This window comes from Macadamia integrifolia, chromosome 13, assembly GCF_013358625.1.
Source record: "Macadamia integrifolia cultivar HAES 741 chromosome 13, SCU_Mint_v3, whole genome shotgun sequence".
NCBI lineage: Eukaryota > Viridiplantae > Streptophyta > Magnoliopsida > Proteales > Proteaceae > Macadamia > Macadamia integrifolia.
In genome coordinates this window covers 15,514,972-15,542,753 of record NC_056569.1, presented here as the reverse complement: position 1 = coordinate 15,542,753, position 27,782 = coordinate 15,514,972, and the positions used below count along the sequence as shown (strand labels likewise).

The 27,782-nt window shown below is 39.2% G+C and overlaps 1 protein-coding gene across 4 annotated transcripts; it reads right to left on the bottom strand.

Moving 5' to 3' along the window:
• Positions 1–13,797: 13,797 nt before the first annotated feature.
• Positions 13,798–18,987, bottom strand: LOC122058748. 4 transcript variants are annotated; one of them, XM_042621421.1, is made up of 4 exons: positions 18,761–18,987; positions 17,781–17,919; positions 16,575–17,679; positions 13,798–13,950 (listed from the first exon to the last, which is right to left on the bottom strand). In XM_042621421.1, the coding sequence occupies exons 3-4, from the start codon at positions 17,532–17,534 to the stop codon at positions 13,813–13,815; spliced, it is 1,098 nt and encodes a 365-aa protein (XP_042477355.1). In that variant the 5' UTR covers positions 17,535–17,679; positions 17,781–17,919; positions 18,761–18,987; the 3' UTR covers positions 13,798–13,812. The 4 variants fall into 4 exon arrangements, with proteins under 4 accessions (XP_042477355.1, XP_042477358.1, XP_042477356.1 ...); XM_042621424.1 differs by having other exon boundaries at positions 17,826–17,919; XM_042621422.1 differs by having other exon boundaries at positions 17,781–17,914.
• Positions 18,988–27,782: the final 8,795 nt, after the last annotated feature.

Sequence of the window (27,782 nt, the reverse complement as noted above, 5' to 3'; positions counted from 1 at the left end):
ATGTGCTAAGAACAAGCATGATTTTAAGTAGGGGTGTCAACCGATCGGGCCGGGCCGGGCCGGTCTCAATCGGGCCTAGGCGGGCTTGACCACTTGAAAACCTTGCACCGTGATTGCCCGTTTAAGGAAACAGGCCTAGCTTTGGGGGGCATGGTACGGTTTATAATCGGGTCAGTCGTGTTGGGCTTTAATCGGGCTACTTTGAACGGGCCTCAACCGGGCTACGGACCTATTTAAGTCTAAATGAGCTCAAACGGGCTCCAAATATGACTAACTTAAAATTCTTTTCTTAAGTGGGTTGAAGGCCCATAATTGTTCAATATGAACATTAAATCACAATAGATTTATCAAAAAATAATCATAGTAGAAGGTGACCCAAATCTTTAGTAAAGAGAAATGATATGAGATTATGGTTGTTTTCTAATAAAGGGGGTCAGGCTAGGTCGGGCTACAATGAGTATCAGGTCGGGCCTATAGTTGATCAGTTCGGTCGGGAGCCCGACGGGCTAGCTACCTGCACCGTTATCGCTCGTTTAATAAACATCAAGCTTGAGCCCGACATGTTTATTAATCGGGTAGATCCAGGTCGGGCCTACTGGTGCGGGCTCAGAATTGACACCCCTAGTTTTATGTATTTTGTTACTTTTGTGGATAATCATTCCAGTCTCACATGGTTGTACCTCTTGAAGGATTGTTCAAAGTTTTTGTCAGTTTAAAAAAAAAATTATAATGAAATAAAGACTCAATTTGGCACTTCTACTGAAGTTTTTCTTTCTGACAATGCTTTGGAATAAGTTCTACAATAAGTTTTTGAGTTTTGTGTTGCCCATGGTATGATTCACCATACACTCCACAATAAAATGGAGTGGCATAACGGAAATATAGACATCTCCTAGAGATTGCACATGCTATCAAATTACATATGCATGTTCCAAAGCGGTTTTGGTGTGATGGGGTGTTAATGCATGTTATTTAATTAATCGTATGGCATCCTCTGTCCTTGACAACAAATCTCCTTACTCTATTGTTTCTCCTGGCTTACCCACCTTTAGCTTACCTCCACGTGTTTTTGGGTGTGTCTACTTCGTACATAACTTACACTAATCTTCAGATAAGCTTTCCCCTAGGTCCACTAAGCATGTATTTTCTGGTTATCCTTGTCCCAAAAAGGGTATCAGTGCTAATGACCCTGTCTCCCATAGTTATTTTATGTGTGATGATGTCACCTTCTGTGAGTAGAGTTCTTACTTCTCTCCGTCTCCTCCCCCATTCAAGGATGAGTGGCCCACTGTTATTGCTCCTCTGATTCCGGCTTTAGTCCCATTTCTTGATGCTTCTAGTGTTCAGCCTACATCACCACTATAGGTGTATCAGTGCAGGAACAAGAAAGTGCAACAAGATGGGGTCCCTAATGCTCCTACGGTCTCACCATCTCTACCAGTTTCTTCCTCTGGTGAACCTCCACCTTCTTCTTTGCATCCTGACTCACCAGTCACATTGCGTAAAGGTACATGTTCCTACACTAAAAAATCTATGGTTGTCTATCCTATAGATAAGTTTGTTTCCCTCTCCCATCTTCCTTCTTTTGGTCATAATCTTGCCTTGACATTGTCTGCCTCTACTATACCCAAGCATCATACTGAGGCCCTCTGACTTCTTACCTGGAAGGCTGCCATGGATCTTGAAATCGATGCCCTTTTGACTCGTAACAACTGGAGTTTGGGCTATACTAGACTTATGGGGTTGAATATTTCAAGACTTTCTCTTCTGTTGCACGGCTGAAATCTGTTCATTTGCTTTTTTCTTTTGTTGTCAACTTTAATTGGCATTGTTCACTTAAATATTAAAAATTCTTTTTCTGTATGGTGATTTGATTGAGGAAGCTTATATGGAACAACCTCCGGGTAATGTTGCCCAGGGGAAGAATAGTACTCGTGCTTGCAAGTTGCGTAAGGTTATTTATGGTCTCAAACAGTTGGCCAGAGCATGATTCGAGAAGTTTAGTGCCACGGTGATGTCTTGTGGTTTTTTGCAATGCTATGGAGATCACTCTGTGTGTGTTCACCGACACAGGGGTAAACTGGTTGTCTTGGTTGTCTATGTGGATGACATTATCATTTTTGGTAATTTACGTGGATGATATTACAGAGGTTATAACATATTTACAGCAACATTTTCAGACCAAGGATCTAGGTGTCCACTATTTTCTCAGTATTGAGGTTGTGAGAAGCAAGAAAGGCATCAGTCTATCTCAATGAAAGTATATCTTAGATCTCTTATCTGATATTCATATGCTTGCATCCAAGCCAGTAGATATTCCAATGGGCCCTCATCAGAAGTTTGGTGTCGATGAATCCTCTCATAGATGTTCATCAATACATGAGCTTAGTAGGAAAATTGATATATCTTCCAATTACCAGGCCTAACATTCTTTTGCAATTAGAGTACTCAATCAGTTTATGCAATCTCCTCAGAAAGCTCATTGGGATGTAGCTGTTCGAACCTTTCGTTACTTGAAGGGTGCCCCAGTTAAACGGTTGATTTATCGTCCTAATAAGCATATGGAGTTGGTTTCCTTTTTTTTATGTTCATTGGGCTAATTCAGCCAACGATCGTCGCTTGACTACATGGTATTGTACGTTTGCAGGAGATAATCTAGTTACTTGGCAGAGTAAGAAACAGTTGACAATTACCAAGTCAAGTGCTGAGGTAGAGTACAAGGCCATGGCTTATACTACTACCGAGCTAATGTGGCTCAGGTCTATCCTTCTTGAGATGGGGTTTTTTGTACCTACACCTATGAAGATGTATTGTGACAACCAAGTAGCTATATATATTGCCAACAATCCAATCTATCATTAGCGGACCAAAGACATTGATGTGGACTGTCATTTTGTTCGAGATGCCGTGTTGAGAAGCTAGTTGAGAGTGAGACTTCGTTTGTTTCTTCTTCAGACCAGCTAGCTAATATATTTACTAAGTACTTGCTTGCCCCTAGTTTTTGTAATTGTTGTACCAAGCTGAGCATGCGTGACATGTATGCACGCATGCTCCAGCTTGAGGGGGAGTGTTAAAGCTTTAGGGGCAATTCTGTCCTATCGGGTTTAGTGTTCTTCTCTTGTCGGTTTTGGTGTCTCTTTATCTATTGCAATAAGTAGGTTATGGGTATTTTAGTCCCCTAACTTACCTCTTTATTCGGACTTATATATATATATATATATATATATGTGGAGTGGCCTGCGATAGGACACAACACACTATCCCAGGCTGCCTCCAACACAACATTTGGATCTTTGCTTTCTCTTGGTTTTGATTACTTAAGAGTCTAGTTTGTAACAGTTGTCATCGTTGTCAATACCATCAATTGATCCACACACTCACTTGGTTTTGGCAACTTATAAATGGAATGTTTGAAGCAAGCTGAGTTGAAGATTGGAAGTTTCATGTCAGATCAGTGAATATATTCCTTTATATCTTTGTGTCGGTTCATTGGAGTTTCGAGTGGTAAACATGGGAATTGTTGGAAATCAAGTCAGCTTTCATATGCAACTTGAATCAAATTAATCCAATATCAAAGATGGAAGTTATGGCTCAAACATTAGTCATGGTCTGCCAGCTTCAAAAGGCTATTTTTGCACATCCGTCATATTAAAGCTCGATTTCGGACCCCATGCACTCATTCTAAACCTCAAACCATAAAAGTTGTAGCCCTTGAAGTCAGCTTTAATTTGGCCCAAAAATCAGGTCAATCCGGGTTCTAGGACAGAGATATGCCGCTTTTAGTGGACAGTGGTAGGAACCGGTCTGGTCGACTGAATATTGTCCGGTTTATGTTTCCCAAATGTGCATTAAGGCAATGCAGTTGACTGGTAGTCAAGGCGGTTGACCGGTTATGGACTAAAATCATCATTTTGCAGTTTTTAATTGTCGATCCCTTTGTAGGTCATATATATGACCTATGGTTCCATGAAATGCAACTGTGGAGAGAGTTATTTAGCAAAAGAGAGTGGAGTGGAGTGGGAGGTGAGAGAAAATACCCACTCTAGAGAAGAGAGATGAAGAGTCAAGAAGCCCTAGAAGACCTTCTTTAAGCTATTCATTGAAGCTATCTTGCATCATTTGAGGAGAATTTCTTCAAGACTTCCAAGAGTTCGTCAAGGGTTGTGAAGAGAAAAGAACAGAATCATTCAACAAACCTAGGGTTTTTGAAGAAGATACAAGAAGGGATTCGGTTTGCTCAAGAACACTACTTGAAGCTCTACATGTGTTGAGTTAAAGATTATGAGTAGAAAAAGAAAGGGGATGCAACATTGGTTATAGGTAATCTCTTTGTTTGCATTCGTATAGTTGTCAAGGCGTCGCCTAGGCGGCGCCTTGGCGTCCCGGCGGTAAATCATAGCCATGGCAGTACAACGACTAATGGTTGCACACTTGGCGGTCGCCTTGGACGGATAGGCGACGCCTTGGCGTCGCCATGGACGCCATACCACGTTTTAGTACCTAGGCGGTCGATTTTTTTTTTTTTACTAACATTTTCTATTATGATTTGAGACCAAACCCTCGGTCGATTTCAAAATTTCAATTAACGCCACAAACCCTCGATCGAAGCTCGAGAGTTCGAAGAGACGAAAACCGAAAACCCTCGACCGCTGCAACGATTTCTCTTCTCCTTCTCCGGCAGCCACTGTTGCGTCTTCTGCTCCTCTCCTTCTTCTTCTCCTTCTCCGGCAGCCACCGCTGGTTCTTCTCTTCTCCTTCTCGTTCTCCGGCAGCCACCGCTGGTCCGCTGCAACTGTTCTCTCCTTCTCCTTCTTCTCCTTCTCCGGCAGCCACCGCTGCAACGATTTCTCTTCTCCTTCTCCGGCAGCCACTGTTGCGTCTTCTGCTCCTCTCCTTCTTCTTCTCCTTCTCCGGCAGCCACCGCTGGTTCTTCTCTTCTCCTTCTCCTTCTCCGGCAGCCACCGCTGCAACTGTTCTCCTCTTTCTTCTTCTTCTCCGGCAGCCACCGCTGCAACTCTTCTCCTTCTCCTTCTCCTTCTCCTTCTCCTTCTTCGGCAGCCACCGCTGCTCTTTTCCTCCTTCTCCTTCTCCGGCGGCCACCGCTGCAAGCCTGCAACTCTTCTCCTCCTTCTCCTTCTCCGGCAGCCACCGCTGCAACTCTTCTCCTCTTTCTTCTTCTCCAGCAGCCACCGCTGCAACCCTTCTCCTCCTTCTCCTTCTCCTTCTCCTTCTTCGGCAGCCACCGCTGCTCTTTTCCTCCTTCTCCTTCTCCGGCGGCCNTTTTTTTTTTAACTAACATTTTGTTTATTATAATGTGGCCATACGCTGCCACCGTTGAGACCAAACCCTCGGTCGACTTTCAAATTTTCAATTAACGCCGAAGAGACCAAAGTTACCAAACCCTCGATCAAAGCTCGAGAGTTCGAAGAGAAGAAAACCCTCGACCGCTGCAAGATTCTTCTCTTCTCCTTCTCCGGCAGCCACCGTTGCGACTTCTGCTCCTCTCCTTCTTCTTCTCCTTCTCCGGCAGCCACCGCTGGTTCTTCTCTTCTCCTTCTACTTCTCCGGCAGCCACCGTTGCAACTCTTCTCCTCCTTCTCCTTCTCCGGCAGCCACCGCTGCTCTTCTCCTCCTTCTCCTTCTCCGGCAGCCGCCGCTGCAACTCTTCTCCTCCTGCTCCTTCTCCGGCAGCCACCGCTGCAACTCTTCTCCTCCTTCTCCTTCTCCGGCAGCCACCGCTGCAACTCTTCTTCTTCTCCTTCTCCGGCAGCAACCAACAGCGACGTCTTCTCTGATCCTTCTCCGGCAGCAAGAACGACAACAACTACAATACGATATCGCCTGCGACATCTTCTCCTCCGGCAGCAAGAGCGACAACCAGGTAAGGGCCCCACCTGCAAGTAACTTCAATGTTTATAATATGTTTTCCTCTTTATCTGTATATCTAGTTATCTACTATCTAGAGCTTGATCTTGATCTGAAGATGGGAAATCATATATTTTAGATTGCTGGAAAAAAAAATATATAAGAACTTGACAATGGTCTTGGTTGTGTATTTGTGTTAAGTGAAATGATTAAGTTGGATTTGTGAGTGTTTGATTGTTTTTTTTTTATGTTATCATGTTAATGTTATTGGTTAACACTTAACATACTTTGTTACTCTGTTTTGTAACTTGTAGGATAGGACTATAGGAGTTCATAATGGATGGTACTGTTGGTGGACCTGGTAGTAGTGGGGGTGATAATATAAGCACGGCTGCATATGATCCATCCAAAGACCCAACCAGGAAGGCCAAATCAAATGACCCTGGGTGGAAGTATGGGTATTGGCCTGACCTGTCAGACAAGAACCTTGTTAAATGCACTCTTTGTGGAAAAAACCTCAAGTGTGGAATTAAAAGGTTAAAGCAACATTTGGTGGGTGGATATGGAGATGTTGCTAAGTGTACCAAGACAACTGTAGCGATTGCTACAGAGATGAATGCAGCTCTTATGCGCAATAAGAAGAAAAGGATGCAAGAGGTTTTGGATGATGATGATGTTGATGTTGATGTTGGTGCTGGTGTTGGTGCTGGTGTTGGTGCTGATGTTGATATAGAAGTTGAAGGTCAAAGACAGTCTAGTAGGACTCCTTCTTCTACAACCTCTAGACTTATTCCTAGCTCTGGGACATTTGCTAAGAAAAAGAAAGTAGTCATTCAGCCACAAGTAAGGGGCCCCATGGATGCTCATGTTAGACGGACTCCTGAGCAAGTGGTTGTTGAGACTTGAGAGGCATCTTAAAGGTAGTACTCAGACTACTATAGAGAACCGGTTTAGATCAGAGGAAGAAAAAAAGAGAGTTGATAATCACATTGTTGACTGGGTTTATCAGTGTGGTATTCCATTCAATGCTCTTAAGTCAAGGAGGTTTGAGGTGATGGTAGAATCTATTGCACAGTACGGGTCAGGATATAAGCCCCCAAGTTATCATGAAGTGAGAGTGCCATTGTTGAAGGCAGCAAAGGATAGAACTGCAGAGATGAAGAATAAATATGAAGAGTATTGGAAGCAATATGGGTGCACTCTAATGACTGATGGGTGGACGGATAAAAGAGGAAGGCATTTAATTAATTTCCTCGTTAACTGTCCAGAGGGGACTTATTTCATGGAATCTGTTGATGCATCTAGTATATCTCAAACTGCAGAGAAGTTGTTTGAATTGATTGACAACAAAGTACAAGAAATTGGTGAGGACCCTGTTGTGCAAGTTGTGTCAGATAATGCATCAGCTTATAAATTAGCCGGTACAATGCTGATGCAGAAGAGGACAAAGTTGTATTGGACTCCTTGTGCAGCACATTGCATTGACCTGATGTTGGAGGAAATAGGATTCTTGAATTCTAATAGGACTGTGATAAGTAAGGCAAAAAAAGTAACCAACTTCATCTACAGGCACACACGCATTCTTGATGCAATAAGGGCTAGAACAAATGAGAGGGATCTTGTGAGGACAGCAGCTACTAGATTTGCAACTGCATTTCTGACACTTCAAAGCTTGTTAAAACATAGAGATGACTTGAGACATTTGTTTATTTCTGAAGAATGGAATGGTTCTAATTTGGCAAAGACCGAAGCTGGGAAGAAAGTGGTTGAGACGGTGTTTGCGGTAGCATTTTGGAATGGTGTGGAAAATTGTCTTAGAGCTTCAAAGCCACTTCTTACTGTCTTGAGGATTGTGGATGGTGATGAGAGGCCTTCTATGCCTGAGGTTCAATTTGCCATGGATGAGGCAAAAAAGAAAATAAAAGAAAATTTTGGAGATAAAGAAAGGCAATACAAGAAAGTGTTGGATATTGTTAATAGGCGTTGGGAGATTCAGATGGGGCGTCCTTTGTATGGAGCAGCACTATTTCTTAATCCTGGCAAATTTTTTTCTTATAAGGAAGGTGATGATGGTGGCTACCAAATTATATCTTCTCTACAGCTTGCATTTAATGAAGTCATTGAAAGAATGATACATGAACCAGCTTTACAAGACAAGATAAATACTCAAGCCACTTTGTATAGATATTCTCGAGGTGGTTTTGCCTCGGATATGGCAATTAGATCACGGGCAACCATGAGTCCTAGTAAGTAGAGTTCATTGTTTAATGTTTAGTTGTTTTGCTTGTGTGATATATTAAATATCAATCTAACTATTTTTATATATATTTATTTTTTATAGTTACTTGGTGGGGTTCATTTGGAGGTCATGCTTTTGAGCTTTCAAAGATTGCAAGATGTATTATAGGGCTTTGTTGCTCCTCTTCTGGTTGCGAGCGCAACTGGAGCACATTTGAGTTTGTAAGTAGCTGGGTATTACATCTATTTCATATTTTAGACTTTTTATTTTTGGAACAATAACTTTGTTTGTTGTTCTCTATTGTTTATGAATTCAGATTCATACCAAGAAGAGGAATAGACTAGAACATCAACGTTTGCATGATCTAGTCTATGTTCAATACAATCGCCGCCTAGAAGAAAGGTTTCAAGAAAGACGTCTCCTCAACAGAAATTATGATCCACTTATGCTTGATGAACTGGATTGGAGTAGTGAGTGGATGATTGACGAGCAAGTGGATGATGTAGTCCATCCCGATGCTGATCTCACATGGGACGTTGCTGGTAGAGCAATGGGGGCAACAATGGAGGGGCCCAATCGACCCAGGAGAGCTCAATCATCAACCTCTAGAGGAAATTTGTGCTACACACGCCGTGGTAGAGGGAGGGCTGTTGGGGAGTCATCAGAATCAGATGGGGAAGAAGATTTGGAAAAAGAGGATGATGTGAATGATGACTTGGATGTCATAGATAACTTTGGTGAAAATGCAAATGCTTCTAGTGGACAACAAAGGAATCTGCCATCTGCTGATTTGTTGGATGATTATGATGATTAAGTTATTTGTGTTTGACTGTTTGAGTGTTTGGATTTTATGTATTGTTTAAACTTTGAACTTTGAACTTGGATGATTGGTTAAGGTTTTTTTTTTTTTTGAGTTCATTTGCTATCAAGCTTTATTGCTTCAGTAAGTCATTAATAGCTTAACAGGTTAGCCACTTATCTTATCATTTGATCTATTGATTCTATTCTTAGGTGTATAATTGTATAAGTCAATAATTTATGTTGATTTTTTTGATGATTTGATGTTACTTAATGTTTGTTTTATATGTTATAGGGTATATATTCTAGGCTTGTAGCATGCTAAATAACTTTAAAAAATAGGAAAAATAAAAAAGTAGCATATTAAATAATTTTAGAAAATAGAAAAAATAAAAAATGACACACGGGCGATTTGACCGCCATAGCAACGCCAAAACGGGCGATTCATCACCAAATCGATTAACCACCCCTCCACCGCCTTGGATCGATTTGACGCCGTGACAACTATGAGTAGATCAGACGGCCAACAAGTCTCTAGTATTGCTCTTTATCAACAAAGTCACCCATTGCACCGCTCAGCTGATGATTAACCTCCATAGGGGCATCTGCAGGCTTACACCCAAGCATACTTGTCTCACTAAGGAGATCCAAAACATACTTCCTTTGGGAAATGAAGATACCTCTGTTAGATCTAGCCACTTCAATCCCAAGGAAATATCGAAAGGGTCTTAGGTCCTTAGTCTCAAACTCTGCTGCTAGTAAGGCCTTAATGTTGGAGATCTCCTCATCATTGTTACCAGTAATTACAATATTGTAAACGTAGACAATCAAAGTAGTGGCCTGGTTATCTTTTGCCTTTGTGAACAAGGTGTGATCAGCTTGACTCTGTCTATATCCAAAACTTATCATAACTTTCATGAACAAGCCAAACCATGCCCTAGGAGACTGTTTGAGGCTGTACAACGACTTCTTCAACTTGCAGACACGTCCGGCACTGGAAGGAGTGGCAAAGCCAGGAGGAACATCCATATAAATTTCCTCTTCAAGATCTCCATTCAAGAATGCATTCTTGACATCCAATTGTTTTAGATTCCATCTCAAATTTGCAGCAACAGATAGCAATACCCTGATAGAGTTCATTTTTGCAACTGGGCCAAAGGTTTCCTAGTAATCAATCCCATATGTTTGGGTAAAGCCCTTAGCCAGCAAGCGTGCCTTGTACTGCTCAACTGTCCCATCAGTCTTCTACTTGACTGTGAACACCCACTTGCACCTAACTAATTTCTTTCCCTAAGGAGGAAGAAAAAGTTCCCAAGTACCATTTTTATCTAATGCCAGCATTTCCTCAACCATTGCAGCTTTCCACTTCGGATCATTTATGACTTCCTTCCAACCCTATGGAATAGACACAGAAGTCAACGAAGAAACAAAGGCCCTATAGGAAGGAGATAAAGATGCATAGGAAACAAAATTGGAGATGGGATGCTTAGTACAGGAATGAACTCCTTTTCTAGCAACAATAGGAAGATCGTCCACTGTAGGAGCAAAAGGTATAATATCAACTATATGAGGCTCTGAAGAAGTAATAGCTACAACATCAAGTATGGAAGAAATATTACCTGATACTAGTGGATCCGATGGAGGTGCTTCAGAAGGATATGGCTGGTTACCAGTGGTGTCTTGCTCTTAGACCTCCGAGTGTAAGTGGTCACATCTCTTATAAGCTAATCTGGTGGCTCCCCCTGAATGGGAGGCATACCCTGAATAGGAGACATATCAATAACAAAAGGAGGCTCTTCCTCAAGACTCCCTCTGAAGAGGTGACGTGAAATACACCTCAGACTCATAAAAAGTGAAATATAAGCGGAGTAAGAGGGTGATAACACTTATACCCCTTTCGAGAAGCCGAGTAACCAAGGAAAATAGACTTTAGAGCTCGAGGATAAAGCTTGGATCTTGAAGGAGAGGAATTATGGGTAAAACAAACACACCCAAATACCCGAGGAGGAAGACTACAAATAATTGTAGGATCAGGGAGAAAGAAATAGGGAGTTTAAAGCTAAGTACACTAGAGGGTACCTGGTTAATAAGATGGGCAGTAGTAAGAATGGCATCGCCCCAGAGATATTTAGGAACACTAGTAGCAAACATTAGAGCCCAAGCAACATCAAGCAGATGATGATTCTTGCGCTCCGAGATCCCATTTTGTTCAAGTGTCCTAGCACAAGATGTTTGGGAGAGAATGCCCCGAGAATTAAGGTAGTTCTGAAACTCCCTATCTATATACTCAGTGACATTATCACTACGACGGACTTGTACAGTGGCGTCAAACTGGGTACGAAGTATGGCATGGAAAGATTTAAAACAAAAGAAGCCATTAGACTTATTATGCAATAGATATACTCATGTCAGACTAGTACAATTATCAATAAAAATAATAAACCAACGAAAGCCATTCCTATCAATTGTCCAAGAAGGACCCCACAAATCTGAATGAATAATAGAAAAAGAAATATCACTTTTATTTTCAATAGGAAAGTAAGAGGTGCGTGTATTTTTAGCAAACTCACATACATCACACTTAAGTTGTTCCAAATGACAATATTTAACTAAAATAGGAAACATGCGACATAAAATATGAAAAAAAGGATGCCCCAGATGACGGTGCCAATGGTGGAGTTGAGAGAGAGAGCTGTCAAAACGGAGAGTATGAGCTTCCACAAGAGGAGGCACAGCCGGTGGAGAATCCTAGTAGAGCCCATCACGGACTTGACCATACCCAATCGTTGCACCCGTCACCAGATCCTAGAAAAGGCAGTGGGTAGAAAAAAAGTGAACAGAACAATTCAACTCCTTAGTTAAACAATAGACGGAAACAAGGTTAGCACATAATTTTGGGACATGCAACACAGATGGAATAGAAATTGTAGAGGTACAAGAAACATAACCTTTACCAGAAATGGAGGACAAGGAACTATCAGCCACACGTACCTTATACCGACCAGAACAAGGAATATAAGTATGGAAGACCTCAGAGCTACTTGTCATGTGATCGGTAGCACCCGAATCAAGTAATCATAAGGGAGAATGAGAGGAAGAAACAAGGAAACTACTTGTTTGAGAAAGGTTAGACATAATAGAAGGAGCAGGAGAAGTGCCTAACTGTGTCATTAGTTACTTGAGGGCAGCCATTTGATCCGAAGAGAATGGTGCAGTAGTGGAGGTATTGTTAACAAACTCATACAGATGGACCTAGGGGGCCTTGTTTTCTAGTTTTGCTATTACACCCACCCTTGGGACGACCATGGAGCTTCCAGCATATTTCCCTAATATGGAGAGGGCGAACATAATAATCACACTGAACAGTTTCCTGAGGGGTAGAACCCTTAGACGGGGTTTCAGCAATCAGAGTAGCCAATAATGCAGAACGAACAGGAACTGTAGAGAGTAGCATAACAGAGCGACGATATCCTCAGATAGAACCAAGTTATATACCTGATTGCCTGGAGAAGAGTCAGAAAACTCTCGCGACCCAGAATCTGTACCCTAATATGATCATATTCAGTATTAAGACCTGTCAGAAAGTCATACACCCGTTCCATATCACGCTCCTTTTGAATTGTACCAGCATCAATAGGACAGGCCATAGGGACTGGGTGATAGAAATTCCAACTGTTGCCACAGGCTACATAAGGTGGAATAATAAGCTGAGAGAGACAACCCTTTCTAACTGGTGGAACGAACGGTACGACGAATCTCATAGACTTAAGCATAGTTCCCCCCTGAGAATAAGTTTGCTTTACTGCATCCCAGAGATCCTTAGTAGAGTTAAACAGGGCAAAACTTAGACTGATAGCAGGCTCCATAGAGTTTATCAGAAAGGACATAACAATGGCATCATTGGCTTACAAAGTGTTAGCGGCAGCTGGATCAGTAGGTTGAGGAGTGTCTCCAGTGAGAACACTAGAGAAGTTCCCATAGATAGACCATTAAGTTTGATGGGTCCAGGATGAAGAGTGGATTGATTGCTTAAATGGTGACCACTAGATGCCTCAGAGGAGGCAACAACAACCTTAGCATCATCACTTACTGTAGTCATGGCTCAAAGAGAGGAACATGTGAACTGTGCAGGCAGGCGCAAAGGGGCATTGACAGAAAGCGTTGATGGCAGCAGGTGTAGGCAACGATAGGCGCACGTGGAGGTAGGCGCAGGCAACAAGGACACAAGCAACAAGCAGCGACAAGTGTAGGCGTAGGCAGCAGCAAGGACACATGAAATGACAGGGGTAGGCAGTGATATGCAACAGAGAGCACAGGCAACAGAGTCAATGACAGGCAGCGGCAAGAAGAGAGACAACGATGGCGAGGCATGGGTAGGCACAGGCAGAGACGTCGCAACGAAGGCGGCAGCAGAAGCGGGTGCGGCGAGAAGGCGCAGTGGGTTAGGGGTTAGGTTTGCATGGAACGGGGTTTAGTCTACCATGCTAGACTATAAGGTGAGGGCCCCCAAGGGCGGAGAAGAAAACCAAAAAGAAAGAAAAAGATTTTAGGGCTTTTGGCTTTAATACCAAGTTGAGAATGAGAGATTAGGGAATGATCTGATTTGTCAGTAATGACAGAGGTTTTTCTTATTTATAAGAAGATTACAATAAATCAAACAAAGAAAGTAGGGTAACGCTAACTAAGCGTCCCTATCTACAATAGTTACTACAATAAATATTAAATAATAAACTTAAACAAGATAAAAATAAAACTAACTACGGTCATCTCAACAGGTATAAATTAGGCATAATTTGGAAGCATTACAAGCAAGCATTATGGGCATTCCTTATTATACCAAAACATGGAGAATCCCATTATCAAGACAATGACAATGCATCTTAAAAACATAACAAAATAGCATCTTGATTTCATACACAGATACTAATAAACATGTAATTATGCACAGAGACGAGGGAATAATTAACACTTACAAAGCGGAGAAAGATCACAACTGTCAAAGCACATATACCTCCAAGAAGAATATGCAGACCACTTTTTGCTGTCTTCTGCAAATCAAAGTGGTATTGTTATACAAAAAAAAAACCATGGAACAAGTCTATAATACTCATACAAGTAAAGGGCATCTGTATCATCCCAGTTAAAAAACTATTCCAAAAAAATAACATGCATATTGATACATACTTTCAGCAAGAAAAGAAAAATGTTCCTGTTGTTTTGGGTTTGGTTCACTTTCTTGGGTCAAGTTAGGCTTAATTTTGAATGTCCAATGGGTTACATGGGCCATGCGCTTCCTTTTTTTGAGTTCTCTATTGTAATGGACCAATTGTATGAGCCAAAATATTAGGGATATCGTTCCTATACGGGATTAAGTAGTTAGTTTCTAATTTGTGGTAGTCTAAAAAGTTTATATTTTGTTTTCTCTAGAACTCTCTTGCTTGCACATGAAGAGTTAGTATTTTCTTGTAATGTTGCAAAGTTAAAAATAAAGGAGTAGGGGGATCATACTACCCCAAAGATTTTGATCGTGGACTAACATTTGCATTGTACCTTTGCGTTGCTGTGAGATGCCCTATTGGTAAGTGAGATACTGACCGAGGCCATAGGTGGCTATGCAGGTTTCCTGGTCACGCATGCATGCCTATGCACTTGCTTGACGCCTACGCACACCCCATGGAGGAACCCACGTCCTCTGTCTATTTTGATAGCTCATGCATCAACGGGGTTCTCGGCAGTTTAAACCTCCAAAACCCCTGTTTCCGGCTAAATTATACCATTGGGTCGGTTATCGATTTCATGTATCAGCTCCCTCCCCTACTTACTTCACTCACTCTGCACAGAGGCCTTGGTCATATCCCTTTCTTCTTCTTCCCATGTTCTTCTACTATCTCTCATGCAAGTGTGCAACCCTATTCTTTTTTTAAAGTTATTAGAAACTTGTTTCTGAAGTCATCTTCACTGTCCTGCTGTACCATTTGTGATATCAAGATCAAGTGGAGTCATCCCTATCACAGACACCCTGAGGCATCTTGTTCTCGGAGTTTCCATCCAGCACTTTCTCTCTCTTGTAAGTTGTATCTTCCAATCGGTCCAGCAGATCCTTGTGGATTTTTGAAGAGTTCATCTACTGTTGGAGGCCTTCCATTGATTAGAAATTAAACCCCATCTAATGGTTAGTCCTGCAGCAAACTAGTACGTTACTAAATCTGAGCCTACCTACTAATTTCATACCTATGTTTTTCTCTCTCAATCTAACCATCAGTCTGATGAGATTTTTGGAGAAAGGTATTAGGTACCACCCATAAGACCTCACCTTCAACCCAAATTATCTGTTGATCTGTCCAGTAGTTTGCTAGATATTGATCATTGCTAAATCTGTCATCTTACTTTCTATTTTTGCTCCTCCTATTTATAACGATCGATCCAATCATTGAAACCCCATCAACTTTTGAAGTACTGTTCCTCTACCTTATCTCCCCATTCGACCAGGGCTTGAGCTTAATCTAAGCTTGGTTCCTTAGACATCAATCTCACAAGCCATTACCATTCATCATACCTTCAAACAAGGATAATAAAAAATTCTGATTGTACAAAGAAACATTTCTAAATATGCTTTTCACCACCTTAGGAAATGATGAGAAAAAATATCTAGAAAATAATTCTACTAACACTGGTGCACTAGAGGCTACCAATGACTAGCAATTTCCAGCTAAAACAACGCCTGCACTTCAGGCCAGGGGTACATTTGCCTAAGAAAACACTGGTCAAAGGTGGCCAAATCCTCAGTTAGGTCCACATGGAGCCACCTATGGGTCCAACAGAAAAGACCATGAGGTACAAGCATACAGCTATAAGAGGGTTTGCTTAACAGTTTCAGCTTAACTTTTATTATTTCTATAATCAAGAGTAGCATTACAACTTTTGGCAATGTTACCCTCTCTCCTTCCCTCCCTCTCCAAATAACCGTTAAAGGGTTTGTCAGTGAACAATTTGTCAAGCTTGTGACCACTTAGTGACCCCTTTTTGACTATGAAAGATCTTGAAACATATGTCTTTGTCACGCATCAAATTCCAGGGGTCCACCTAAATCACATAATGATGTGGTTCAAAATTATCGAATAAAACTAGAGGTCACAAATGCTGCCGAACCACACTAGCATTCCAGAATCTATAAAACAGAACAGGGACAGAATAGGAGAAATTAAATATCTTTCGTTCAATGGACAGATCAGGCTGAAACCTTGTTGAATAAGAGGTTTTGCAGATCTATTAACCACTATCACAATCTTGAAAATCATATATCAGGAAAGAGATGAAACTCAGATTGCTGAAATTTCAAGCTAGAATTAAGAACTAAGAAATGACAGTAGATATGGATAACCAGATCCGAGAAAATAGTTAAATAAGAATCAACTGAACCAACCAACCAAACAAATGATAAGAAGTTGTAAATGAACATTATTTCAAAACATTTCCAAATTCGTTTTGAAACTTATAGGACAAAACCAATGTCAACACAATTTTCTTTCCATCTTTTCCCCTTTGATTATTTTCTATAGATGTATTAAACATTAGATAATATTCTACAAACCAATGTTAAGCAGTTAATAACACAAAACTTCATACATATCATATTGTCAGAAACTGAAACAAATTCAAAGTAATAATGTACCTTCCCCACACGAGGAGCAATAAGCCAAGCTAGAGTAACAGTAAGCAGCCCAGTAGCAACTAGAATTCCAGTACCTTCCACAGCCCATTTTGTTGCAGGATTCTCAGTGGGTACTATATTTTCGGCGGTAGAATTAGAAAGTTGTTCTGTGCCTCCCTGTGAAACTGTGGTAGAATTATTATTATTATTACTATTATTATTATTATTATTATTGCTACCACTGTTATTATGTGGATTGAACCACAGAGAAATTTCACTAAGCCTTTGTCTTCGAATAGCAGCAACAGCATCAGGATCTACCATTGAATCTGTCGGAACACGTGTTACAATAGGTTCACCAGTAGCAGTCCTTTCCCTTAAGGCTTCATAATCCTTTAGAGAAGCCACAACCTTCTTTAAGTCAGCAGGTCTAACATTTTTCGCTACACTTCCACAAATTTCACAAACAGTAGATCCATGGTTAATAAACCACTTCAACACACAAGAATAATGTGCTAGAGCAAGATCATTTTTGCAAGAACACCCAAGCTCTATAAGTGCATCCTGATGGTAGTAGGAGCCCGTTTCTAGATCAGCATTACATATAAAAACCTCCCCATCAGGGCTTATGAATTCAACAAGTCCAGTTTCCCTTGCATAACTTCTATCATGTGCAACATCACTATCACAGTCTTTTTGATCTTCTTTGTCACCAGAGTTCAATTTTCCACTAGGTTTCTTTAATTCCTGTATTGGAAGGGTGATTGGAGGGGTGATGCCTAAGAATCCCAGTGCAGCCTCCCCTATTCTGTCTGATTCAGCACATTGGCAGACACGACAAGTTTCTAAGCATGCATCCTTATCTGTACTTTGACATGAAGATGAACATCTACTTAAATTTTCACCCTCAACAGCCGAGCACAAACCTGCATTGCTGACTACACCAGTGCTTGACTGGGTACAATCGTCCTTGAGGCCCATCACATTAGATAATGATTCCTTTAGTATTAAAAGGCTACCCTTTTCCTCTCATTCAGAAAATCATCTACTTCTTGATTTGTGGAAAATCAAGTCAACATGAAGCCAATTCCACCACTGTGCACTTCCATGAAAAACATACCAAGCACTGGTATCCCCATGCAAAATTGACAATCAACGAAAACTCAAAATCCAAAGTCAATTGAAATTAAAGATTAAACAATAAATCCAATTCTTGCTATAACTTACACACAAGGATGACTAGAAATTCAGTTTAATACAAGTTTTTGTAACATTTTGTCTCTTAATCCTTTCATGCACTTGATTGCAAAAAAAATTTGGCAACCCTAGTGCTTTTCTTGGAGAATATATAAAACCAGGTACTGCACTGACAAGTAATAAACAATAGCAGGTTAAATACAGATATAAAGGAGTCAAATGTCTTGAAATGGTTATTAAACTAATCACATTTACTAAACATCAATTTAGACAGCACGCAATCACTATAAGATGTGAAATCCGAGCAAACTAATAGCTCTCATGAAAGTTGCAAATACAAAGCATGGAATATTCCTCTCCTATTTTTTTCTAATCTCATTGTTGGTGGGATTCTCAACCATCCCATTGTAATTAGGCTTCTAATAAGTGAATTCACAACTTGAGAATGCCTAATTGAGAACCCATCTCATAGCACCAACAAGTTCAAGAGTTTTCACCAATGTAATCAGATAAAACGTGTTCTTTACATTAACCATGATAAAAAAATAATAATAAAAAAAAAAGAGAGATGGGAGAAGACAACAGAACCAATTCACATCATCCTAGATTTTTAAATTCTCCTTAACTCACACATAACTATGACAAATGGAAGCGTTCAGTTAAGTGATAACTCACTGGACTCCACATATAACCAACCACTAACCCTAGAAACCCATGCCCCCAATTGCCTAATCTTTTTGAGTTGTTCTCCATAACAGTACCATCCAACATCACAATTTCGCAGAAAAACAAATTGCAGACAATTGCAGAAACATTACTCAATCGACTAAAACCAATTAAAAGAAAAAAAAAATGAAACCCACAATCTTTTCCAAACATTTAAAAACAAAAATGAGGTTCGCATCAACGATGTCGAGATCTAACCTTTTTAGAATTAAAAAAAAAAAAAAAAACAGATTCAGAAGGTGTGAGCAGTGTGGATGAATAGTTAATTAGATTATGAGATTTACCTCTTTCTTTTTTCTTTTCTTCAATTTAATTTCCGCTTCTTTTTCTGGCGAAAGATCGAGCAGTTCTGTCACACGAATGCTCTTTTCTTTGAAGCATTACCGAGGCGAGACTAGTCGGTCTGTTTGGTTTTTGATCATGTGTGTGTGTGTGTGAATGTCACGACTCCCACGAGAGAATGTCTCCTTTTTGTCGAGTTGGTATATTACTCTTTTGTTGAAGACTTGAAGTAGAGCGCAACTAACTACGGTTGTGTAGTTCTTAAAGGCCGTAAAATAGAAAGTACCTAACATTAAAAGGAAAAATATCTTAAAAGCAAGTTGTTTTTTTTTTTTTTTGGTAAATCTTAAAGCAAGTTGTTGAAAGTAAGTTTGTTAAAATCAAACCCAAATCGTTTATCGAAATCAAATTGAACCATTCATACATCTAAACCATTGAATTGTTTAGAAAATAGTTGGATTTTAATTTTAAACTAATAGTAAACTATTTGAATAAATTGTTAAACCCATTGATATATACATAGTAAATTTAAGTTATTCGATGTTATTTTTGTATTTATCTTAATAAAAAGAAAATTAAATTTACATTAAACAACTATGAAAAGAAAAAGAAAGTATATAACAATAAATAATTCAATTGAAAATTAAGTTGACATTCATTCAAAATAAATAAATAAGGTAAATAAGTCATTTGAATAACAAAATTAGAAACCATTTAAAATCATTAAAACCAAAAAGTTTCAATATCTGGAACCATTTATCAAACGATTCCATTTTGGTTTAATCTATAAAATCTTGTACTAAATGGAACTGAACTGTTCCGTTTACATCGAAACCAAACCAATAAATACCTTTAGTTGAAAGGGTTTTATAGACCGGCACTAAGTATGAACCAGGTGTAACTAGGGTTGAAGCCAATCCTCCAATCCTTAATGGATCACGTTTGAATAAGGGTGTCAAATGTTGTTATTCAGTTTTTTGTATGATTTCGATATGATATATCAGGAGTAGAGGTAATACTGAAATTGTACCAAATCATATTGAGAAAATACCAACATTTCAATAGTGATACTATACTAGTTTGATATAGTTTTTGGTATAATTTTTATTTAGTATAAATAAGGCTTTGATACAATTTTGATAAATATTTTTGCCATTTTTTACTTTTAATGTATATATAGTTGATAATTTAGTAATTCAATATTTTGATACATTTTTAGTAATTTGATACGATTTGCTATATATCAAACGGTTTTATCTAATATCAATAAATATAGAGAAAAAAAACTGTTATCATATCAAAACGCTTGGATTGACACCCTTATGTTTGATTGAGATTGAGGTAGAACAAATAAAATGGACCAGCATAAAGAATATTTTGGAAGTTCGAGTTCACCCATGAAGATGTTAGGTTGACCCAATAGAACTGAGAACTGACCATGCTTAGCCAATTCAGAATGGCACAAGGATGAGTGGCTTGACCAACTTGGATGGTTTTGCTTCTTGTTTGAGAAATGCTCATCTTACCTATTCATGTGGTTAGATCCGTTGCATTGGTTCTCTAACTGAGTCTGGATCAACTCCCTATATGGAGGAGAAGAGCTACCCTTCCCACATTGGATTTCATCGATGAAATAATAATCAGACTATGAATCAAAACATTTGTGATCTAATACCCATAGATGGTGAAACCACATATTAGAGAGAGAACCATATTTGGTTTGAAATTTTGATGAGTTTATTTTGGAAATTATCAGATTGTATATAACCAAGAAATGTGATGTGTTTTGGATTTCCAATAGTCGAAGCATCCCCACTGCTTTCAAGAATTTTCCACAGGTGATCTTCACTACAACTATTACCTTTTGGGGTTTGGTTTCGTTTTTTTTTCCCCCTATATCATCAACCGTGTGTGTCGGTGATCTCCAGCTTTTGCTTCGTTTTCATTTGCTTGTTGCATATTTGTTTCTTTTGGGGTATGCTGTTTCGTCAAATTGCTTACTTTTATAGTTGCACTTTGTTTCCATAACTCTCTCTCTCTCTCTCTCTCTCTGTGCCTAGAGCAAGGTTTTAGGTACGGTATCGGATGGGTCGATGTCGGTTATTTTTGTCAAATAATTAATCCAGATCAATCAGGGATCAAGGATTGATCTCAGCTGATATCAATCCAATACAGCTGATATGATTGATACCAAGCCGATACTTGAAACCTTGGCCTAGAGTGAGATCTCTCTTAACCCGACTTTGGATTGGGTTGGTTTTACCCTCTGTTGAGTTATTGAGACCTAGGATTGGATTGAAATTTTAAAATATTGCCCCATTTTGATCCTGTTTTTCTTTTTGTACGAGACTTTTTCTTTCTCTCGCATGATTACCGACTCAACCGACATTATCCACAACCAAATTCATCATTATCATATATCATATTCATTATCTACCTGACCTGGTCAAAAGTGCCTTTGTTTTTTCTCATGCATGCTATGTAATTGAATGGATGAAGTTAGAATTCGTGAGCATACATGGATGGCTGAAGAATAAAAAGTTGCATGGCAATAGATGGAAGATTAAAGGGCAAGATATTATATATTGTTTGCTTGTATTGGTATCTTCCACGTCAAGCGAATGAACAAATAGAAGGGATTTCGTTATGTTTTTACATACAAGTATGTTCATATTGTCGTGGATGAGAGAAAGTGTTAGAGAGTGTCAGGGAGGAGAGAATGTATAATACCTAACTCCCATTAGGCATATTTTGGGTCACTTGCATGGGATGTTAAATATTCTTTACTGTTTTTAATGAAAGTTGAATGTTTTTCATTCAACCCTGATATGATCTGATTCATACGATTATGAGATCGGTATAAATTCACGAGACTAGTCAGGCAAAGCCAAAAAAAATGTGTAATACATCATCTTCCGTTGATTGAATTAGATTATAAATTTTGACATGTGGGTAACACTTGAAGGAAGAAAATCCTTCTCACTCTTTAGGCCCTGAAAGGAGAGTATGATTTGCATTTGTCCACCTCCCATTGGCTACTGAACCGCAGAAGACTGGATAAAGAAGTGAAAACCCAAGTAAACAGGAGTCCATGTTCTTGTGTTTGTTTCTGAAAAACAGAGCAAGAAACCAATACTTCTACTGTCCACCAACTACAGAATCATGGTGGAAGCTATGCAACTAACATCATCATCCTCATCTTCAATAATGGCTTCCTTGGCTACTTCCTGTCGTCTTCTCCAATCAACCTCCACAACCAAAGCTTTGTCACTTCCTCTTCTTTCTCCTTCCCTTTCTTGTTCTCTCTCTTCTCTTTCTTCTCTCGAATGCACTCGATCTTCTTATCTACTGCCTCCTTTGGCTCTCCGCCAGGTTGGTTTTTTTCTGTGTCGTCTCTCTCTCTCTCTCTCTCTCTCTCTCTCTGTATCGGTTACTTTGATCATCTCAATTGTCTTTTTGATGCCTCAGAAGCTTCAGAGAAGGTCGATGGTACACAGACCCAATGCCGGAAGCACACTAACGGCCCCAATTTGCTTTGCCTCCGACCCTGAACAGTTGAAAAGCGCCAGACAAGATATCAAAGAGATTCTCAAGACTACATTTTCCCATCCCATTTTGGTAATTTCGTGGGCTGGAGTGTATTAAAATTACAGTATTTTTAGTTTCAGCGTTTGATTTTGGCTGCGATAGTCGTTTGCTATAGAAATGTGGTTCTGGGCTGGTGTTGGTGGTGATGATGATCATAATAGGGATTTAAAATTAGTTCTTATTCATGCTTGGCTTTGTTTGTTTTGGTTAGTGATTGAACGTTTTGAGAATTTTTTATTCCGTTTTTGTTCTGAATGAAAATCAGATGGGGTGGTACCTCTAGGGTTATCCATAGCAAACATTCTGTAGGATTGTTCATAGTGAGGACTGAGGAACACCACATCAAAGCTACCAGGAATTGCAAGCCAATGGTTAATTGGCTAGTGTCTATGTGGCCACAATTTTGTATGATTTTGCGCATCTCTTATCCATTATTGTCTATGTCACTTTTGATATATTTATCTTGTTATAGGTTGAATCCTTAGAAAATTGTTTTTGCCAATTTAATTTCTGATTGAAATCCAAGTTATCTGCGGGAAGTATTGTAGCTAGCAGATTTTAACATAGACCAAAAAGCCTTGATATTTAGGGGGTAGAAGAAGAAGGCTTAATATTCCATGGGTACCTGTTAATATGTTTGTGCTTGAGCCAATTTGTTATCATCCGACAGTTCTTAAAAGTCTCCTCACCAAATAAGTTGCAATCTGCCGATGAGGTGCAGACCCCTTGTCTAGCTGCAATGGACTCTCTATGGGGGATCTTGAATTATCATATCCATTCAACCTGTTTAGAATCATTGGAGAGCACCTATCTGTTGATTTTTAAGGTGGTTACTGATCAGAGATAAGGTTTGGATCCATACACTGATTTGGTTTTGGTGTATAAAGTTTTGATTTTTTAAGGTGGTAACTGATAAGGTTTGGATCCATACGCTGATTTGGGATTGGTGTATAAAGTGGTACATCTGGCTGGTTGAGTGAAACATTCAGAATATCTGTCATTCACTATATTACACTCTTCTGACTTGTACAATATTGGAAAGCAACTTTCTGTAGACCCATATCTGTAGATAAGGTCGGTGGACTTGGTAACTGGTTGGTTTGGTGTCAACTTTTGTCACTGTTCGTCCTTTCCTGCAGATGGGTCTGGACATAGTTCTGCACATTTTAAAAATCTCTTGGTATGCCCAAGGGATATTGGGGGATTTTTTAAACATATAGAACTTCTAAGGAAGTTGGTAGCTTGAAACTTTTGTGCACAAAGATATTCTGATTTTAAGATATGTTCTACCAATCTTATTGTCGCATTGTTGTGAACCAAGACCTCCCTGTTCTTTCAGGTGTAGACTGAATTCCATGCTTTGAGATGGAAAAGTTATGGTCATTTAGGTGAGTCCTCTGGGAGGTCCACTATTGTTTTCAGCAAGAAACCAAACATCATGAGAGGCTTGAAGATAATTGGAAGAAAATACCATGCATGGTTGAAGTTATCATTTCGATAAAAAGATAAAACTGGCTAAGGTAAAACCTCCCCCTGTGAATGTTTATTGCTTTGACTTAATTCAGTGCTGGTAAGAAAACTTGCATTTTGGATAGGCCGAGGCTCGGGTAGGAGGAGTCTTCAGGAATTTATTAGGTTGGTGTGATACAAGGGACACGCAGGATTTTGAAGATGAGGTGCGCTTGTAGATGATAGTACTTTTCTCTTGCAGAAATTTATTTGTTGGCTGCATCTGTCCAAACCGATGGAGGATGTATCGATATTTCATACCTTAACAGGGTTGGTGTAATGGATGTGGACCAACAATATGCAAACAGAAAATCTGTTATTTTCAGGATTAGATCGTGTTTTTTAATACCATGCAGTTAGTACTTGGATTATTGCGTAATCAAAGCTTTGAGAAGCCATCTACCCATAAAATAATAGTAAAAGGGAACGGAGTCTCTTTCTCTAAGCCCAGGAGAAGGTTTAAACTACAATGAGTCATCAAGGAGGATAAAGGAGCAAAAGGATGCAGGAAAAACACACACTATTTTAGGGAAGAATCCATGGCTCACATTTCTCCATATGTGAACTATCTCCTCCAATCTATCATAAGATTTTATGCATTTAGATTTAACCCTAAGATGCCATACTTTCTGTGCATTTTAGGGCTCTGAAAGTCTCATGCAAGATGGGAGTTTTTGGAGATCTGGTTGAAAACTTGAATATTGCTAATCATGGAATGAGGTGAATCGAGTGCAGGAAGGAAACTGATATTATTGGTGGAGGAACACACCATGTTTGTTTCGTTGACTTGTTTCACATTTCTTTTAATTTTTCTCTCATCTATTTTTACAAGTTTTAGGGGTGACTGCTTGCTGCAATGGTTTGAGCTTAGGCTGCTGGCTTGAGGATATGGTTCAAGTTTGAGGACGGCCACTTCCTCCAAAAAATTCTGAGTTAGTACCAATTTCCAGTCCAACCTCAAGCGACCCTTGGAAGCAGGATTTACACTATGTAGAGCCCCTTTTATCTATATCCACAATTGATGGTTCAACCATTTTCTGCAATCAAAAGTTATTCAAAAAAGTAACTGGGCTCATGGCAAGAACTTGGTCTAATCGTTCTGAATTTGACAGTTTCTGTTCTAAATTTGCAAAAGTCTTTATCTCTGTCTCTCCCTCTCTAGTACTCTTCGGGAGCTGTGTTGGTTGGTACACATTCGTACATATCTAAGCAATGCAGGAAGGTATTTAGTATTCGGTAGAAAGAGGACTCTAGGAATTTTTTCTTCTGAGTGTTCCTATAGATTCCCATCATTGTAAAGAATTTTCTCTTTATGCCTATGTTTACTGTTATAAGAGCAGGTCTTTGTGCGGATACACATTGACTAGTCAAACTTTAGGGAGAAATGTTACAGTGAAATTCTTGCTTGAATGTTTATTTTTCTGATGTCTGAGGTCTCATTCTAAAATGTCTTAGAGATTTTCTGCATGCAAGTTTTTTTTTCCAATTTAAAAGTCTAAAAAGTGCTTTGAAATTTACTTCTTTTGTCAGATTAGTTAGTAGATTGTTGTTTGCTAGAGATGGACATGGTTTTTATAGGATGAATAATGAGGATTGTTAAAAAGTGAAAAAGTTATTGCCACTTACGAGAGACCCTAAGAAGGTATTGGACATGTGGACCCTAAGTAAATACAAGATACTAATGTAGAATCAATTTCAAACAGGTAAAGCCAGTGAGAGATCAATCAAAACAGGATCGCATATTGGGACAAACCAGTATTTAGAAAAAAATTCTCTTTACCACTTTTTTTTCTTTTACATATAAATGAAATAAGAAGGATATGACCTAGGATTCACCATCTAGCCTGCAAGAATGGAATCACCACCACACTCAACTTACTGAAGCACCACAGTAGGGGTCTGACTGGAATCACCACCAATCAGGCTCTTGGAATCATCACCATACCCATCTTATTTAATCACAGCAGTAGGGTCTGATTGGAATCACCACCAATTAGCCTCTTGGAATCATCAACAAGAGGTTTTACAGCTTCACCACTGTAACCTGTCCAGATTCATCTTTTAATCAAGGAAAAGCAAATTTTATTTGTCAACCAACTCTTCAATTACAGCCGTACATTGTTTAAATAAAAGATCCTAAAATTGAAAATAGAAACCAACTCTTCCCTACATGGACAACACCAGTAAACAAAGGAAACAATAAAATAGTAACTCTCTAGAAACTCTTTGTAGAAAGAATCTCTAAAAAACTAACAGAATAGAAAGTCCAAAAATAGAAACTAGTAACTAATACAATGCTTTAGCCAGTGAACTAAAAAAAGGGCATACACAGTGCATGAGGCTCTCGTCATTGTGGGGTCTGGGGAGGGTCATAATGTACTAATAACATAATAATAGAAATTTTTTAAAACAGCCTGCTTTGATTTCTTCTCAGCAGAATCTTCAGTCAATCATTAAATCTTCATTTAGACTGTCAACCTCATGTGAACAGTAAATCAGACAAGATTCTGGACTGAAATTTCCTGCCCCTTATTTTTGTGCATGTTTGGATATCCTCCTTGAACTGAACTGCATCAACAGCCAAAGAAACTAGATAGGTATCCCACTCCCCCCATACAGTGAATCCCCTAGAAACTACTTAGGAAGAATATTTACGTAGTTGTTGAGGTGTCTTAGACCAGATCCAGCCAAAGGGGGGGGGGGGGGGGAGGGGGAAGGGGAAAAAAAGGAAAGAAGAATACAACCAACTATGGCACTTACCTGGAACTGGCATATTCTTGTCCAATAAGGTACTTGTGTTGGGCACCTAGGCTCCATAACAACCATGCTAGAATGAAATATGTTGATTTAGGCCTTCAAATAAAACTTGTCTGCTTTCTGTTTCTCGAATCTAATCTCTATTTTTTTTATATCTGGCAATTACTATTTTGGTAGTTTCTAGTTTTAGTAGTTACTAATTTGATATTTATTGTTTTATTCTGTTTCTGGTTTCTATTTTTGGGTTTCACTTTCCATAATCAAGAAAGGTTTCATATCTTTGAAACAGAACTAGTTTGTTCTCCATACCCTTTAGACCACTTGATCAGAATTTGGTCCACATCAGAGCTGTATTTGCTTAATTATTGAATTTCTCTCTTTCTGATTTGGTTCCTACCTTCCTACGATTCTGGCTTACTTTTTTACAGACCCTAATATTTAGTTGATTTAGAATACATACAGCCTTTCACTCTTTTGGAATTGCTTTTGGCGATTTTTCAATTGGTAGCTCCCAATTATAGTTCTGGTTCATTTTGTATGTCAGAATGGAGATGAAATTATCAGTAAAGTTCTTGGGTAGAAAAACTCTTGCAGGTATTATTTATTCAGTCTTTACTACTTTAGCCTTTCCTTTTTCAGCTAAAAGAATGCAGAGCTGAATACTTCCAATCAGACACTTGCATTTCCATTACAAAACGGAAAGGTTGTTAAAAGTAGTACTCAAAATATAGTCATGGTTAATGATGCTTCCTGATCAATTAATTTGGTCTTGTTTAATAATTGACATGACAACTAAATGTGGCAATGAGAAAAAATAAGGACTTTTTGTTTTTTTGGTCAGAGAAAAAAAAAAACTAAAACAAGAAAATAGATCAAATGGATCCTCTTGTGCTATCACAAAGTAGCCTACAAGGGGCAAGTTGAACTCTCTTGGATGACTAAACTGCAGCTTGGTATCGTTTATCACCATGTTTTGTTGCTAAATTTGTGTTTCATATGAAGATATTAATTTACGAAGACAAGGATTCCCAGATTAGTGTACTATATATGTCACACCCCGTTCACACTGAACCGGAGCGGTGACCGAGTTAACACCGGTTAACCCAAACCTGCCAGGATCATCAGATACTGTATCCCACCACAGCATACACACACTAACATAAATTCATA

Coding starts and splice junctions, on each gene's coding strand:
- LOC122058748 (XM_042621421.1), bottom strand. CDS start 17,534: ATGGGCCTCAAGGACGATTGTACCCAGTCAAGCACTGGTGTAGTCAGC. Junction 13,951..16,574: donor TTGCTCCTCGTGTGGGGAAG/GTACATTATTAC, acceptor TTTGATTTGCAG/AAGACAGCAAAAAGTGGTCT.